Raw genomic sequence first — 17,471 nt, 5'->3', positions numbered from 1 at the left:
GCAATGTTAGCGCGAGCATATGAACCTTGCAACCAGCAAACGCAATATTAACAATACTGTACTTCTTGCCGTTTTATGATAGGCCAAAGAGGCACGTGTATGTACAGCTACACGCGTTTGTTATTTACGCTAACGCCTAGGTTTATATAATCGTGTTTCATAGAAAAATAATACTGCATGTGGTAGCAGAAAGAGGTTATGACAGGGATTAGTGTTACTTCTCCTATCGGTGCGCTTTTCTTGAGATCCTTGTGCACCCCTTCCTACGCCCGCCACCGCCAATCAAAACCCGCGCAAGAAATTTTGTTGTTTTACCACGCAAAGCTGAGTACAGTTTTTTTCCTCCATGCCGACGTTTCTTGAAACCGGCGTAATGCCACTTCCCCTCAAATAACTCTTACGAGATCCTGACTAAGCTTCATGGTAAGCACCATGCAGAAATGATGGAATGACTCTACCTTTTCACTATACAGTGGTCACATTTAAAATCGGGGCATTATTGGGGAAGTAATATCCGCCACACACATTCTTAAGTTACTGAACAATATAAAGACCATAGCCAAACTTTGAAAGGCTTTGCAAAGCTTCCAGCTTATACCTGCAATATTCCTGACCGGTGCTTTATTGGTGGTTCAAGTTTTCATACTTTGTTTAATAAATTTCTTATCAAGGTCCCTCTCCCCCCCCCCCCCCCCCCCAAAAAAAAAAAAAAAACGTCCTTTTTACTGTGCCCAATATCATGCACTGCTGAAGATACACTTAAGGATTATTCGGAACGTGTCGGCGTTTACTCGAAAACGAATTGACTAAAGCGGTTTTCGGCAGCATGTAGGACTTTACATATAAATATTACCTCTATAATAGGTTCCATGAAAATTTATTTCGAAGTACACTCGTGAGCAGATAAGTCCCTGCCATATTTTGGTCAACACTAATTTTAATCTGCAAGAAGCTCCGTGCACCATATGCTCAGATAGTGTTTTAATGTGTTTTAGTAGGTGGTCATATACTAACACAGGCTCTACTACCAAATGCAGAGATTGTGCGAGTAAGCTCAAAGCCAGGCACGTACGTAAAAGAAATCGCGAACTCATCCGAAAGGCCCGCGTAACATTTTTCCCCTCCTGCCTACTCCACCTTGACCTTCTTATCTGCGACACATCCTCACCAGAATTTTCTATTACCAATAAGGGCAAATAATACAGTTCCTTTATCTCTTTTTGTTATTTCAAAAAAATATCATACTCTACCCTCTGTACGTACCAAAACGATTGTCGTCTGCATGCCTACATTGCTTGGCAGGCAGCGATGCTTAACGTTCTTTCCTTCTTGTGAAAAGGGGCTTATTCAAATAACATTGCGTATGTTACAGCATTTGAAGGCTTTTAAAAGTTTTAATAGTCATTTTATGGCTTCACAAAAGGTGAATGACACCACATTGAAAACTGGTAACCTTTTCTGAGCTATGCAGTCGCTTTGGATAACGTTAAAACGGCGTTTAACGCGCCGAAACTATACGATTATGATATGAAGCACGACGTAGCAGAGAGTGCGGATTAATTTAAAACACCTCAACATAATTCCCCTGAGCCGCCATCTCGACACACGGACGTTTTCATTTCTCGGCCCCATCACAAAATGGCCGCTGGGGTCGGGATTAGACCCCGTCCTCTTGCTCATCACGACAACGCCACAGCCACTGAGCCACCGTGGCGGGAAGGGTAGTCAACAAACTACGAGATCAGACACCGCTATTGTCTCTTAAGTGCTAACTGTTTTCTCACGTTTCCGTTTTAACTGTACAGCATGAATAGAGGGCTAAAGAATGCCTTCCAGACGTAACGATGCTCATTCTTGAACTTTTTCGCACCAGTTGCTAGCTCACGTATAAAGCGCGTTAGTGCTTACATGTATTAGCGGAATAAGCTCAATTTCTATTGTGAGCAACATAACACACAAATGAACAAGCATAAACACCGAATGAACTCAGCAGTCCTTGCAGCGTTAGCAAAATTAATTACGCACATTCTTTTACCAGTGCCTATGGCCTCGAGTATCGTACTCAACCTCCAGCGGAGCCGGTGCCGCGTGGGTCGCCAGAAACGGCTTCTTCGCATATGCTGGCTTGAAGACTGCTTGCTCTATGGCAGGACCGTAAACGTGAGCTGCCGTCCCCGGAGACACCCCCACGGCTGCGGTTGGCGCCAGAACCAAGGGCTCCACGGGAACGGGTAGGGCGACTGGAGCGTTGATGCCGACGGCAGCGGGACTCGACGGAGCCGTTCCGGGTTCGTTGGTTGCGATGTGCACGCGGAAGCCGTTGGCATCGGCGACGTACTTGACGAGGCGGACGCGTCCGTCGATGTCGGCAATGCCATACGCGCCGACCTTATGGCCCCACGGGTTACCCGTTTCCTGACGGAAACTGGAGCCACCTGGGTGGCGCTCTTTGTAGCCGAAGTCGTAGTTACCAGCCACCTGTGAGAATTAAAATGATGCTGTAGTCAACAATGAGCACCAACAAAGAAAGGACCCGTACGGAGATGCATAAAGAGGGAACATCCCAGAACGCTCCTACGCTTTTAAATGGAGCTTTGGAAACCTTATTGTTAATATGAGATTACTTCGATGCTACTGTATTTAAATATGACTAGTCATAATTCCCGAAAGGAAAGGGTATGAAAAAAAAAAACTCGAAAAGCAAGTAAGAATGTCAAGGACGGGACCCGCATGACAAAGAAAGCTCCGCCGTCAGTTGAGGTATAACTCGTTATTCGCTTTTTAACAATCGTTGCAATCTGAGAAATGAGGTCCCCTTTTGCCATACATTCAGCCAAGCATGTTTTAGAATTGTCATTCTTTGTTTATCTTGATACAGCAGTAGTTACCTTTACTGATATTACATCAACGAACCTCCGACTCACAACAAGGCGCTGAACAACTTTTGGCCTGCAGGCAGGCCGCATGGTGAAACCACTTCGTATTAAAGCTTCAATTCTATGAAACGCTTAAAAATTACTTTATACCGAATAAGAATGGTTGAACAAGGCGTGCACAGATTTACAAAAATTGACCATTGACCTAAACGTTCGCATGTGAAGTGCTTGCTCAGATTACGTTAGGGCAATCAGCACCCTACAGTCTCAGCTTGAAAGAGTCGAGCTGTGATACCAGATAGCAGATACATACTGGTAGCAGATACTGGTCGATATGTGATAGCAGGTAGGTTCGGCAGCTCCCCGGTATAACGGAGTCATTGCGTAAGCCTCGGACACTACTGAATGCGCGGTAGTGGCCCACTCAAATGACTTCGAAAAAAAAATCTCATTTTATAAGCACTGAATGGCAGATGCCACAAACTCGTCGTCTAATGAGAATACGCGAACAAGGCCTGCAATGACGAGTGTTTCACGATAACTTCATCCAAGGCCTTTTCATCCCATCACCTTTTCCTTCACGGCATTTGAAATGGTGCCTCCCATACAATATTGGTTCGCTGATCCCTCCATTTCTAGGGGAGGTGTGGGGAGAACCCAAAAATTGGCAGCGCAAGCTTCTGCTCGGTCTTAGTACAATATATGAAGAACTTGGTAGCCTACATGATGGTCCTTGAGGTGCTAAATTTCGCTTTAATCTCTGTGGCCGACATTAGGCTTTTGGGCACGAAATAGGAACTGCAGCATAAAATCTCGCTGAAGAGTTTACAAGAAAGAGTGCAAGAGTGCTCCCCAAACATTTCGCCATTGTTCGTGCTCCACCTCAATCTAATTTTTGGCAGTTCACTCTGAAGACGTCCCGTTATCACCATCTGTGCCATCAAATGTACATGGCGTAGACTGATGTCTTGTTGCCAGACTTACGTCTTGAGAATGATGGCTCGTTGACGACTCCGTTTCAACAAACCCGGTCACTGGCGCCACGTATCCAGATCGACCGACGGCCAAAAAAGCCGCAAAAAAGAAGCACTCCTGCGGCAAAGCACGAATGAATGAGTACACCCTTTTTATTAAAGCAAAAAAAAAAACAAGAAAACAAAACCAAGGAACAGGGCATTGCACGATTAGCTGATGATATGGGCAGTTAGTAGCTCGCAATTTTGAAGGGTTTCACTCTGTAACTACGGGTTCTGGGATGGGCTTGTTTTGTTCTACTACAACTGGAAGGAAGGATAGGTTGAAAGCGCTAAGAGAACCATGAATACGTTGGATGCTTAAAGAATTGAAGAGACGGTGTGATGAGCGCGCTAGTGGAAATAAAAGCGAGGAACGAAGGTTAGGAAAGTTATGGTACAATTTCTGGAATGCAGGAACGAGCTGTTGTCTGGGTTTTTACGGGTAGTAATAGAGCTTTCGTTCCAAAGAGGATTTGATTCAGCGAAGCATCTTTTTCTACACGGACTGCACGTGACTTCTGAATCATCTAAGTTGGTGTTTTACAGACAGCTATTTACACAATTAGAAGTTTGTGTTCCCTTTGATCGTACCTAAGCGACATCGAAGTTCCCGTGAGTGACCTTAGTAAAGGGAAGCCGCTGTTTTGCTTGTTTGGCGATGCCATTCCTAACGAGCTTAGTATTCAATTAACTCCTAGATGTAACCGATGCCAGAACATTTATATATTACGGAATCCTGCACTTTCTTGTATTGTACGAACATCCGTAAAGTCAATCTGACGTTTTGTCATCGTCGGATGCTTGATTACGAACAAATGTCGGCTATTCAGATTCTTGTGTACGCACAACAACATTGCGGCTGTACTGACCGGCCGCCATGTAGAGAGACCACATTACTAAAAAAAATTTGAACCTGGCGAGACTTCCCGTTACATTCCCCGTAAGGTATAAAGGCACGAGGTTAGAAGCTGTCTTTCCGTTTAGGCGCGACCTTGCGTCTGGTCTTAATTAACCAGAATAAAAACAACAACCAATTAATTCTCAATTATCTTTTGTTATGAACGTCAGCTCTCCATCTGCACCGGTTCCCTCTGGCGTACCCCAAGGATATGCCTTTGGTCCTCTACTCTTCTTCGCCAATATAACTAAACGCCCAATTCTGCATTGTCCCAGGTTAGGCTTTTTGCGGGCGACCACCCAACCTATATCACACAAGCTTAATAATCAATCGTCTGTCATTGAATGACAGTTGACGCTCTTCAGAGACGCTCTTCTATCTCTTCACGGCGTGATCGTCCTAGCCAAGCTACACGCCAACTATGTCGTTGATCTAGTTTGGCACAATCATTCGTCCCGCCTGCCGTAGCTGACTGGAATAATTTGCCGACACGCATTGCAACCAAAAAAGACACAAATTTTTGGGCCTCACGAGCTCTACGCTCAGCAACTATGTTTTCTTTTCTGCTTAATTTTATCAGTATCATCACTATTACAGGGGAAATGTTCGCCTCACTACAAAGAATAGCTTAAACTAACGCAATGACGTAAACTACGGCTAGAAACGACTTTTGGTTAAAAAAACATGCTGAACGCATATTCTGACACAAGGAAGTGCGATAGCTTTCAGCGCAAACACACGCAGCCTAGCTTTTCACACGTCGGCCGGAGGGTGCCTCACCTTCATGGCGTAATCCCAGAGGCGATGCGGCAAACCACGATTGATGAGACCGCGAGGCGACTTTTGTTCTCGGAGTCAGCACGCGCTCGTCTTTTATACGTTTCGAAGGCGAGAAAGTGAGGCCGTCCTGACCTGACCCGCAGTTGACGCGATCGGTCGCCCCCGTGGCGTGTGTCACTCCTGTAATTGCGTGGCACGCTCGTACAAACACACGCACGCCCCCACGCACACACGCGCGCACACACTCACACACACACGTACGAGCAAGAATGCGTCTGGAGTTGCGAGTACGCGATCGGTGTATGTCATGGCGGCAGCACAGCCGTTGAAACCGTCGTTACTAAGTGCCAATGACTTTGCAGCTCCGCTGGCCGTCCACCTCCGCAGGACGGAATGACCTTGATTTTTAAAATTAAATGTAGCGTGAGCTACACTGGCCGAGGTTGAGCAATTTCGCGTGGCTCCTGGACAGTCGTGCTCCGCATGCGCGAGGAGCAATGGCGTCTCACGGCGCACAGCTGCCGCGCCGCAGCCGCCGCCACCGCGGCTGGACTGGACTGGACTGGACCGGATTGGATTGGATTGGATTGGATTCGATTGGATTCAATTCTATTGCATTGGAATGGAATGGAATAGAATAGATTGGATTGGATTGGATTGGATTGGATTGGATTGGATTGGAAATTGTTTTAGCAGCAGTAAGCGTGATAACAGCTAATCCTAGACAACCAGGAAACCTGAGAATAACCAGCTGAACCTTAGTTCACGCTATGTATATCCTGGCATAGCCGAGCTAAGCCACTGCTAATATTTTTTATTGGGACCTATGGCATCCTTTTAAAAAAAAACTAATGCATTTCTCCATAGACCGGTTGGTCTACCGAAAATCTCTGATAAGATCTCTGGACACACGGCGCGCGCGTGCAGCCGGGCTTCCCTTGTGTTGAAGCCGTTACTTGAAAATCGCGAAAAAGTAACGGTTCTAGATCAGACAATGCACGCGTCGATCACTAAGAAACACAATCTCATAAACCACGTATCGGTATACATTTGGATCGCTCGTAGATGCGGTTACTTAGTGCGCGAAAATCGTCGTATGGGTTTGTTCTTCGTTTGCGATTTGGGTCTTTGGAGGTTTACAGGTTTTTGAGTGTTACCTTCGACCGCCATCTGACATGGACGGCTCACATCCGAAGCCTCAAAGAGAAGTTAACGTCATTCGCGCACATCTTCGGCATGCTTTCCAACAGCACTGATGGATGTAGCGCCAGCTCTTTACGGCTATACGACGCCCTCTTCGAAGGCTTACTTCGCTATAGCCTCCCAGCTCTGACTTCTCTTTCCAAAGGGAATTATAAAATACTAGAGGGGTTGCAGGCTCGAATACTGAGGATATGTCTTGGTGTCCCGAAGACCACCTCCACAATGGGAACCATGACAGAGAGCAGACGGCTTCCGCCCACTGCTTTGCAGGCAATGGAGCAACTTCGCACGCGCCTGCGTGTTGTGGCAAGGCAACATGGGCATCCTCTTGCTGCCGCCTGGGCCTTTGAAGTGCAGCACGCTATGCCCTCCCAGTGTCAGCCTTCAGCCTCTTCTCCTCACCCTCCGTGGCTATTCCCTCCTATGAAAATTGTCACCACGGTACCTGGATTTAAGCGGAAGGCGGATATACCAGCCCCGGCTCTAAAGTTCTTTGCCTTGGAGCATATTAACAACCAATACAAAGGCCACACTCATGTGTACACTGATGGCTCAGTGACGGCTACATCGTCGGCGATAGGGATCTCGATTCCTTCGTCGCTCACTACCATCTGCGCCCTATTGAGCCACAAGTCCTCGACGACAGCTACTGAGCTGGCTGGGCTGCGCGCTGCTTTTCAGTATATTCTAAAGCAGCCGGCCAATCAATGGGCTGTATTTACAGACTCCAGGGCAGCACTCGAAAGCCTGAAGTCATTTCCAAAAGAACAGCTGGCTTGGGAAATCAATCTCTTGCACTTACAAGCCATACAAAGGGGACACAGCGTAGATCTGCAGTGGCTTCCTGCCCACTGCGGAGTTGCCGGCAACGACGCAGCTGACAAAGCCGCCTCATCTGCCCACAGTCTCTGCACTGAAGCTGTGCCGATCCCATTCACGAGAAAGGATGCGGCAATACTCGCCTCATCAACCGCATGGACTGCGCAGATGTCTATCTGGACTGATGCAAGGCAGCAATACGCACCTCTTCATGAGATTGATCCCAAGTGCACCTTCAGAATGCCACCTGGACTTAGCAAGCACGAGGAAGCCATTCTGAATAGGCTGCACTTGAATGTGGCCTACACGGGACATTACCTGTACAAAATCCAGCAGGCATCCTCACCTCTTTGCTCCAAATGTGACTCACGAGAAGACATCCATCATGTTATATGCGGGTCCATGGTCGGGTCCCAGTCAGGCTGCGCGCGCAACCAAAGCTCTTTTGGAGTTCCTTCGGAGCACAGAACTGGACAGAGTTTTGTGATTGAAACTTTTGGCCGCATCAAATGACATCATTTCGTTTTCACATTTTTTTTTCTCTCTTTTTTTCGTTTTGTTTTTCTTCTCTCATCTAGCGTAGCAAGCCAGCCCGACGGCTCGGCTAACATCGCTGGTTTTCATTAAAGCTATTCTCTCTCTAAAGGAGCCATGAAGAGAAAACATAAGTTTGGTTCATTCGAAAGATTGCCTCGTTAGAACCACAACGACACCACTTATAACGCAAACTTCGCTCAAATAAGCTACATAATTAGGAAAAACGTAAATGACCATGCGACCCACCACCTCATTTTCCGCAACAGAACCTATGATGTCACTCGAGAATGCTCTGCGATTGGCGGAGGCCGGCAAAAGCAAACGCATGTTAGGCAGGGCTTACAGTTTGCATAGCGAGCTAAATGCCCGTGAAACATACTGCACATTCTTTTTATGACAAAGAACGGTGGAGTAAACGGTTGAAGTTCCGAACGCACACGCAAGCGTGTGCGCCAATGCGTACGAAACTACCGCCGGCCGAACTCGACATCTCGCCGTCGCCACCGTCGCGCAGACGAATTTTCGGGTTCGAGGCTCTTAGGGGCCAACGAACCGTTCCAGCACGTACAGCCGCGACTTGCTTGGTATCTTAATCCCTTGACAGGAGGTTGGCCGTCATATCGCCAACCAATAAAGGTAAAAATAGAAATGAGGGGAGTAAGGAACAGCAAGAAGCGATGAGATAGTGCCAGTCGTCGCAGAAGTTTCGAATGGTGTTGGCTTGCTGCTGTCGTTACGAGCTCGTTTTACAACCACTGAAAACTCCAGTTTGTTCGAGTACTTTACAATGAAATTTCGTTGCTGCGTTTTGAAATGCCCATGTAGTACGGGCAAATCGTCGAGGGAGTGCGACATCCCCGCCGGTGAGGAGATCTCCTTTCATGTGCTGCCCATCGACGAACCTCGGCGAAGGAAGTGGCTACGTTTTGTGAACTTTGGAAACTGAGGAGAAAGAGAGCTAAAGGAAGTACGAGTGTGCTCGCTTCATTTCCGAGGAAGTGATTACGGCAGGGACCCTTACGTTAGCTCACTCCTGGGACATGCTGGCGCTCGTCGCCGACTTCGTCAAATCGCTCTGACCTTGGGGGAAAAAAATGCCGAAAACACCGCGCATTGACGCTCGTATCTTTCTGGTCGAAGCAGAGAGCTCGCGCGAACGGCTTTCCATACACGACACCGGCCAACTGGCATAAGTGATACTGCTACTGAAATTGAACTATTATTAACCGTAATAAAAATACGGCACATACGTACCAGTCTGTATTCGTCCGTCGCGACGGGGCTGACGAGGCAGCGGTGCCGACGGCAGGGCGTTCGTCTGTTGTGGCTATCGCGGAATGGTCGCTTTCCCGTCCACCGCGTATACCACAACTCTTGCCGCTCGTGCACTTAAAAGCATTGAGCGTTCAAGTGGTGTGAGGTTGTTAAATGCAAACCCGAGCTCCTCGGCGAGAGTTTTGTTCTCCGGATCAGGCGATTCCATGACTAGGGCTGCGGGTGCACTAGGTTAACTTCTGGGGTTCCCCAAGGGAGTGTTCTTGGGCCGTTATTATTTTTAATTTATATTAATGACATTGTTCATTAATGACATTAATGACATTGTCCGCGCCGGTTCAGATCAGGCTGTTTGCTGATGATTGTGTGCTATTTAATAAAATCACTTCCCATGACGACCAGCTCTTGCTAAACACTAACCTCCATAATATCTTTGCATGGTGCGAGCAATGGAAGATAAGGTTAAACACAGACAAAACCGTATTTATGCGAGTAAGCAACAAAAAAACTATTTTACCATTTACATATCAATGTGGTACCCAGACACTAGCTGAGGTTGTTGAGTATAAGTACCTTGGTGTCACTCTAACCAACAACCTCAGCTGGAATAAGCACATCTCTAATGTTTGTGCGTCCTCTTTCCGTAAACTTGGTTTTTTGAGGCACAAACTTAAGTATGCTCCTTCTACTGTTAAAAAACTAACATACATGACTGTTACACGACCCTCGTTGGAATATGCATCAATCGTCTGGGACCCATACACAAAAAGAAATATCGAGGCTCTTCAACAAATCCAACGCAAAGCGGTCCGTTTTATTTACTCCAAGTACCGAAGAACTGATTCCCCCACAAACCTTATGAAAGAAAACAGTATACCCACACTAGAAAACCGGCGGAAAATTCACAGGCTCAAATTTATTTTTCTTTTGAATAACAACAAGCTGTCAGTAAACCATGATTTTGTACCTAAAACCGCTTACGACAAGACAAACCCGGCATCGGCAGACTCATTCATTAACACCGTATTTCGCCAGAACAAACATTTTCAAATACTCGTACTTTCCTCGAACCATAAACGACTGGAACTGCCTACCTCAGTCGTTAACCGGCTCTGTAGAAACACTTGATCGTATCGAACCATGACCCATGATGTATCTTTTTGTATCTTTTTATTGTTCTTGCTGATTTACAGTTGTGTGCAGTGTTATATTCTTGCCCCTCCTGTTGGGGCCCTTAAATGGGCCTGCAGTATTCTGTAAATAAATAAATAATAAATAAATTACTAGTATTTTTAGAATGGCCGCCGTCTCGGTCGACTCCCGCGTGTGGGTGCTATATGGAGTCGACATACTAATATCTGTTTCATGGACCGGCTCGTATGACGCCATTGTTCACGTCACGGAATGTGCAATTTTAGCGGGAGATTTAAAATTTTAGCTTAAATTGCCTTATTTCTCAGTGAATAAAGCATCATTTCCTTCCGGGAAAGCGCTTGGGGTCCTATGAAACACCTAATCTTTCGAATAAAACAAACTTTTGTTTTCTCTTCATGGCTCTTTTAACGATCGATTGGACGCACTTTTAGCTAAGGTTGGGCGCACTTTGAGCGAAGGTTTCGACGCAATTTCGACGCTGTTTTTTATGTTAGAAGGCTCTCGCGCTTCCCTTAACGCTCTTTAGAGAGGGATGGTAATTTTTTTTCTGGCACCAGTTGACCAGTACCTTTATCTAGCAAAAGATTCGCCTTCATAGTTTTCGACAGAGTTGTGTCATGTGTCGTGTAAGCGTGGGTCTGCAGCAGCAATGTCCTGTTTATCCTGTCTTGGCATGTCTGTTTCCGTTTCAAGTGAAATCTAAAAGCCATGATGGATTTTTCTTTTACTTCTTTGACCTGAAGGTAGGCCATAAGACGTGCACAAAAAACCCCGCACCTGAACCTCCTTATCTTCCCCGTTTCAGAAGCAGGAGGGCTGGTGTTTCACACCGTGGTTCCACACACTCCGCAGACGTCAGAAACTGCCAAGTGCCCTTCGTTGTTAAAGTTTCGGCTTCATATCTTTTGGGCATTGCGCAACACGTGCCAAAATATCTGAATGTAGTTAGTATACTTGTAAACATATTTCACGCATAAACGGTAATAGACGATACAAATAAAGTTGTCCCTGCTAAACAACAGGGCAGCGGGCAAGACACAAATCCTGCGGGTTTTCTGCTTTGTATTTTTACGGGCACTGGCTTGCTCTCTCTCTTCGTAATGTATTTTTTGTTGAGTTGAGAGCCCTTTGCTTTTGCGCGCAACTGCCACTAACTGGAAGCGCTCATCCAAGCCCCGCCCCTTATTTTAAACTCGTTCCCTTGCCTTTGAACCGTGAAAGTAAGCCTTGGCATCATAAGCATGGGACATTTTGTTGCTGCTATTTAAAACACGGCGTTTTTTTTTTTCATATCTTTGGTCTTACTGAAGCCTTCGAAGTCGTATTGTTCTCTTCAGAAGCACCATCCTGCTTCTGCTATCAAGAACCGATGCCGAGGGGACGCTTTGCTCCTTTGTTCGTAAAATCACCATGAAGCAATGGAACACACCGGACTTTTCGAATCACTATCTCTATATTCAAGATCCTCTTCTCCAGCGCCGTCTTGCGTATGGGTTGTCTCGACGCCAGTCGACTTTACTTTATAGACTATGGTTCGGAGTGGTCTTCACGAAAGCCTACTCCTTCCTCATCCGGATGTCAAGCAGCGCCCAATGTGACGCCTCTGGGGCGGAAGAGACTATAGAGCATGTATTGTGTCGCTGTCCCGCATACTCTTCGGGGAGGAGCGCGCTTTTCACCGCGCTTAGCCTATTGGACAATCGACCACTTACAATAGAGACTATCCTAGGTCATCGGTCTCCACCATCCACTTCTCAAAAGGCGACGAAAGCCCTTCTACGTTTCCCGCGAGAAACGAATTTGAATGAAAGACTGTCGTGCCCAAAACGGCACTACACAGTGCGCCTTCCCACTACTATATCTTCCTCTTCTCCCGCCCTCTCTGTTATCCTCTGAACCCCGTTCCCCAGTGCAGGGTAGCAAACCGGGCTCTACACCTGGTTAACCTCGCGGCCTTTCCGTCCTTTCTTTCTCTTCCTCTCCGGACGTGTTGATGGCAGGTCCCTATGAGGTCGTAGTAAAGGAGTCGGGCAACAGAATTTTCGAAACCAGCGGGGCATCTTTATTAAAACGCAGACAACACACGAACTTTGCGAACACTACAAAGCTGAGACAAAGGTAAAGCTGAGCAACCCGAGGACATTTCGGTACGTGCACGGAAGCGTGAGACTTTGCACAAAAGTGGAGAAGGGGCGGAGACCAACAAAGTGAGCAACAAAACGAACAGTGACCATTCACCAGGATGACAGCAACGATAACAACTAGGCAGATGAAGCTACATTTCTACTTCCTTAGTAACAACCTAAAAGTGCTTAACAATGCCGTGACCGCCGTGTCCGTATCCTCCATAGCCGCCTCCGTATCCACCGCCATAGGCTCCACCGTAGCCAGCTCCGAATCCAGCGCCATAGCCACCGTAGAAGCCGGTTCCAGGGATGGCGGCGCCGAAGACGTGGGCGGCCTTGGTAGCTCCAGCGCCAATGCCAGCTCCAGCTCCGTAGGCGCCTGCTCCGTAGGCTCCAGCTCCGTAGGCTCCGGCACCGTAGTAGCCACCGCCATAGCCGCCTCCGTAGCCGCCGCCGTAGCCGCCGCCGTAGTGGGGTCCAGCGGGCACGTGGAGTACGGGAGCGTTAATGCCGGCAGAGGCGGGCGATGAAGGGGCGGTGCCTGGTTCGTTGGTCTTCACCGATGCGCGGAATCCGGCTCCGTCGGCCACGTACTGCACGGTACGCCAGCGGCCATCGGCTCCGCGCAGGCTGTAAGAACCCTTCTTGTTGCCGACGCCGTCACCGCTCTCCCAGCGGGAGGTGCCGCCCGTGCCGTGGTTCTCGTTGTACCCGAAGGCGTAGGCGCCGGAAATCTGTTGGGTATTAGGGATGGGTTTGTCGACGACGTAATGAGAAAGCAGTGTTTGACAATAGTCAGCTTAAACAGCCTTGGGTCGGGCTGGACTTCTAGCCATAATGCACTACTAAATCATTCCACAGGGGAGTTAGAAAGAAATTTTGGTGAATCCAAAAGTTGGCCACTCAAATTCTACAAATTCGCCAGTTGCACCCGCCATTTGTCTGCACTCAGCCTACTTAGCACTCACCACGTGCTCTGCATTTGTCGGTTGGGTCAGGACGTGACTCTATGACATAATTTTGCAGGGATAGTCCTAAAAAGTGACCTTGTGATCCAACAGTTTCTTTTTCGCGATATAAATGTTTGCTGGTAGATGCGGGTGGTTCTGGGAGGGGCCCCGAACCATTGCGAAACCTTAAGCACCCCAACCTTTGCTTTGAAAGATGAGGGCCATGTTTTGTAATATATCCCGCTATGTCAAGGATATAAGCTGTTTTTTTTTTTACATTGTTCACTTGAAAACGTACGTGCCGGAGAATTTCCTCCTTTCATAACCGAAGTGGACTAACATCGGTTAGCAAGGGCCTGCCTGAGAAAAGATTCATAAAGGTTTCCATCAGAATGAGGTCGCTGTTCTGGAGTATTCTTGTGGCTTATGTGAATTGATATGCTCACGTCCTGAGAACGGTGGCTGGTAGAGGTTCCTCCGTGACCGTGACCGCCGAGGAATCCGGCTTGAGCAGCAGCGCAGGCCGCAGCGAGAACGATGAAAACCTGTGAGATGTTAAAAAAGTAAATCTGTACTATCACTCGCTTTCATTAAATATACATGACCACGCTCTTCTAAAGTAAGTGTCTAACAACTTCTTGCCGGCAGTAAGTATGCGCCTTAATGTCTTCTATTCGGTTTCCAAATGATGCTTGGATAATCTTCCAAGTATAAAATTAAGTGTGGTGAGTTCAAGCTCCCGTTTTATAACTGCGCTTTTGTACGCCTTTCATCATATCACTTTTGTGAAAGATTAGAGATATTATTGCTATATTTATGTTGGTTCGCCTCCGCTCGCACAGAGACGGCAGGTGCTACAAAAAACAAAAAAGTTAAAAACAAAGGTGGAGCAGACGGGTTGGAATTCTGGTTAGTGCTGGAGGACTAAAATATCATCATACGCTTTTTTCTCTGTCCCGTATGTTTCTCCTGGCTAAGCGCAATTTAATTACATGTTCCCAAGATAAGCGATTATTGGAAATCATTTTTGTGCACTTTTTACCATGCTCACAACTACTTTACACATCTTTGTTCCGCGTCTTGCCACGGATACTGTGCACGCAGCAAATTATCCTTCAATCTTCCTATCTGCCTCCCGAGGTGTCCAAAGTACTGTGCAGCACCTCGTTAAACGTCGACAGAAGCTTCGAGAACTAAGTGAAAAGTCGAGGTTGTCCGACGTGGCTGGCAGTGAGGGCAAAGGAACGGCTCCGAAACGTTGCAGGCGGATCACGGGAGGTGCTGCGTTCTCACCTTCATGGCTTGTTGGTCGGTCGGCTGTAGGCACGTACTCCTCGGGAAGTAGTCAAGTGAACTCCGAGATGGTCGGGTGAGGTCTGGTGTCTTGGTCTGGGCGGAGGCTGCCCTTATATACAGACAGAGACACGTCGTCTGTTCAAAGAGGTCCGGCCAGTTGTCAGGATCTGCGACAGGGGCCCCGCCAGGACGCCAAACCACGTGACCACGGCCACGTAGACATGCCGGTTCACTTTCTTTGTGCATGCAGACGGCGGAAAGGAGCACTTTCCCGCCACAGGTCAGCAGAGAGCCCGTCCTGCTGTCGGCGATCCAGTTCCGTCGGGGCCAAGAGCAGACGAAGAAGAATAAGACCCTTCGTCTGTCTGTCTGGACTGTTGGCTGTGATGACAGAGGGTGCAATGGAATGCCTCGCCCGGGCCCCCTTTGTGTCACGAAGAGATATCCGCCCTCAAGGGCAGTCCCCGAGGCGGGCTCCAGGAGGCATCGGAAGCCGTCGACGGCTCTTGTTGTTCGCCAGACGCCTTCCGCTCCTCAGCGAGTTGATCGGTGTCCAGGTTAAACTAATAACGAGTTTTCTACAGCCGCACCAGCCGGTGCTCGGACCGCCGAAGAAGGCGTTCGGCGGCGGCCTGGAGGCCGCCCAGCCCACTTTTCTCTGCGTCGGTCGCCCGCGTTCCTTTTGCGTATTACGTGTTCTCCGCTTGTTTACATTCTGGGTCTCTTAGGAGGTTTTTTCTTTTTTCGGTTTTCTTTAGTGTACGAGCCGGCGTGCCTACCGTGCGGGAATGATTTCACCCTAGAGCTGCTGAATTCGCCGCGATGTCTTTGTCGTCGAGTTTCGTGTCAGTATCCCTTTCTTTTTAGTTTGCCGCAGCAGTTTTTACGGAGGGTGTATTGGAAGTGGCTCGGGAAGCGGGACGTGAATTAACGAAGAGACGGAACATTTCGCCGTCGCTGGTCAGTATGTCGCCTTTGTGTCGGTATGTGAGGGCAGGGAGGCCTGCGTGATCGGTACGCTCTCATGACACGGTACGATTCCAGGACAAGTCCTCTAACATATTCTGTTCTCTTCCCTGCCTCTTTTTTTTTTTTTTTTTCCGCGAATTAACTTTGCGGTGCGTGTCTCGCACTTTCCCAACACCGTATCAAATCTTTGTGTCTCCCTTCTTCTGGAAAATTTGATAAGTTGTCGGGACCTGGAACTCGTGCTTTCGCTGCAACTGATTGTGCACTTAGCGCAACTGAACTTATAGCTTTCGCCGGAGAATAATTCATCCCATAAAAGCAGCCCCCCTTTTTATTGCAAGAGAGACGTCACATATATTGCTAGAGCAAACTCTTTTTATTGCGGAATAGCTTTATACAAATTCTCATTTTGTTGGAAGTTTTTCACGGCCCCAAGTGCAATCGACACCTCTTTTAACGAAGTATCGCTTATAACGAAGCCAGCCTTCTGCTCCGGGGACTTCACTATAACGAGGGTTTACTGTATATTGACGTTGTACATATACGTAGCTACATAGGTGACATAACTCATACCGGGCCTCCTCGATTATCAGTGCCGGATCATCCGCGGACTGGCCGAGACACGATCCGGTGCTCGATTTTAAAATGCATTCCTAAGGGGCTTCCGGTCCGAACGCAGTCCTCGGACTGCCCGCGGATCGTCCAAGGCTGGTAAATCGAGGAGGCTCACCGTCTTTCTCATCTGAGCGATGCTTGTAATTAAATCGTATTCTGTAGCTCGCCTTTAAGTTCGGTGTGAAGCTTGCCAGCTCACCCCGCATAATGAAAATTCTTATCGCGCAGCCTAACACATAACGATTTCACTGCTGCTAGTTAACCCCGAATTGGGGAGAACTAGCGCAATGGTGAATGGCGCAACGCTAATGATGACTCTTTCCCTGGAGATATGTTTGCAGCACTTATTCCCTCGCTGGTGATAGCGATTGCTCTGTCTGATGGTACACATGGACAGGTGCACTGGGATATACATTTTGTGAAATATTTGCTGACGTTATAATGCTTCTGGCACAGTGTGTAGGGGTCTTAGGACCTTTTTCAGGCTGTCTGTGCCTTTAGTCCCAGTCTCATCTCGCTTAGACGAGAAATAAAGGTTTTTCAAATTGAAGTTCAAAAGCAAAAATTCCCGTGTTTAATTTGGTCACTCACATGTACGTAAGGCCCTACGGCCGTCCATATCTCCTTTCGTATATAAATGACTGCGCAATGCCGCCACCCAAATGCTCCTGGCAACTGCAGCGTGCATCTGCAGAGGTCAATATTTTGCGGTTAACAAGTTCATATAGGGTCCTTGTTAGAAATCAAAGACCATTACAAAGGAATGTTAAATGGCAAAAAATCACTGAAATAACAAAGAACACTTCCTTCTCTAGAGCAGCTGTACAAAATACGACCCGTCAGGCCTCCACGTAAAAAGAAATTAAGCCCACTTTCGCATTTATTAGTGGTTATTACGAAATGATAATCGTCCAATTGTTTATTTATATAGAGCAATACATGGGCCCGGGCTCACC

The 17,471-nt window shown here is 47.6% G+C and overlaps 2 protein-coding genes across 2 annotated transcripts; both read right to left on the bottom strand.

Annotated features, from left to right (window-relative positions):
• Window positions 1-712: 712 nt before the first annotated feature.
• On the bottom strand, window positions 713-5,621 carry LOC144151657 (adult-specific rigid cuticular protein 15.7-like). Its single transcript, XM_077682771.1, has 3 exons — window positions 5,571-5,621; window positions 3,861-3,968; window positions 713-2,478 (listed from the first exon to the last, which is right to left on the bottom strand). The coding sequence occupies exons 1-3, from the start codon at window positions 5,574-5,576 to the stop codon at window positions 2,032-2,034; spliced, it is 561 nt and encodes a 186-aa protein (XP_077538897.1). The 5' UTR covers window positions 5,577-5,621; the 3' UTR covers window positions 713-2,031.
• Window positions 5,622-12,618: 6,997 nt separating this feature from the next.
• On the bottom strand, window positions 12,619-15,608 carry LOC144153998 (uncharacterized). The gene is made up of 3 exons (XM_077685801.1): window positions 14,929-15,608; window positions 14,082-14,180; window positions 12,619-13,419 (listed from the first exon to the last, which is right to left on the bottom strand). Exons 1-3 carry the CDS (start codon window positions 15,175-15,177, stop codon window positions 12,862-12,864), a joined length of 906 nt encoding a protein of 301 aa, XP_077541927.1. The 5' UTR covers window positions 15,178-15,608; the 3' UTR covers window positions 12,619-12,861.
• Between the last annotated feature and the right edge of the window lie 1,863 nt (window positions 15,609-17,471).

Source organism: Haemaphysalis longicornis, unplaced genomic scaffold, assembly GCF_048455015.1.
Source record: "Haemaphysalis longicornis isolate Haplotype H1 unplaced genomic scaffold, Haemaphysalis longicornis Haplotype H1 scaffold_9, whole genome shotgun sequence".
Taxonomy (NCBI): domain Eukaryota; kingdom Metazoa; phylum Arthropoda; class Arachnida; order Ixodida; family Ixodidae; genus Haemaphysalis; species Haemaphysalis longicornis.
This window is presented reverse-complemented; position numbering and strand designations above follow the sequence as displayed.

Excerpts from the sequence above, each read along its gene's own strand:
- LOC144151657 (XM_077682771.1), bottom strand. Across the intron at positions 2,479-3,860 it reads CGAGCCATCATTCTCAAGAC|GTGGCTGGTAACTACGACTT; the intron begins GTAAGTCTGGCA and ends TAATTCTCACAG.
- LOC144153998 (XM_077685801.1), bottom strand. The coding sequence starts at position 15,177 with ATGCACAAAGAAAGTGAACCGGCATGTCTACGTGGCCGTGGTCACGTG. Across the intron at positions 14,181-14,928 it reads CCGACCAACAAGCCATGAAG|GTTTTCATCGTTCTCGCTGC; the intron begins GTGAGAACGCAG and ends AACATCTCACAG. Across the intron at positions 13,420-14,081 it reads CCAGCCACCGTTCTCAGGAC|ATTTCCGGCGCCTACGCCTT; the intron begins GTGAGCATATCA and ends AATACCCAACAG.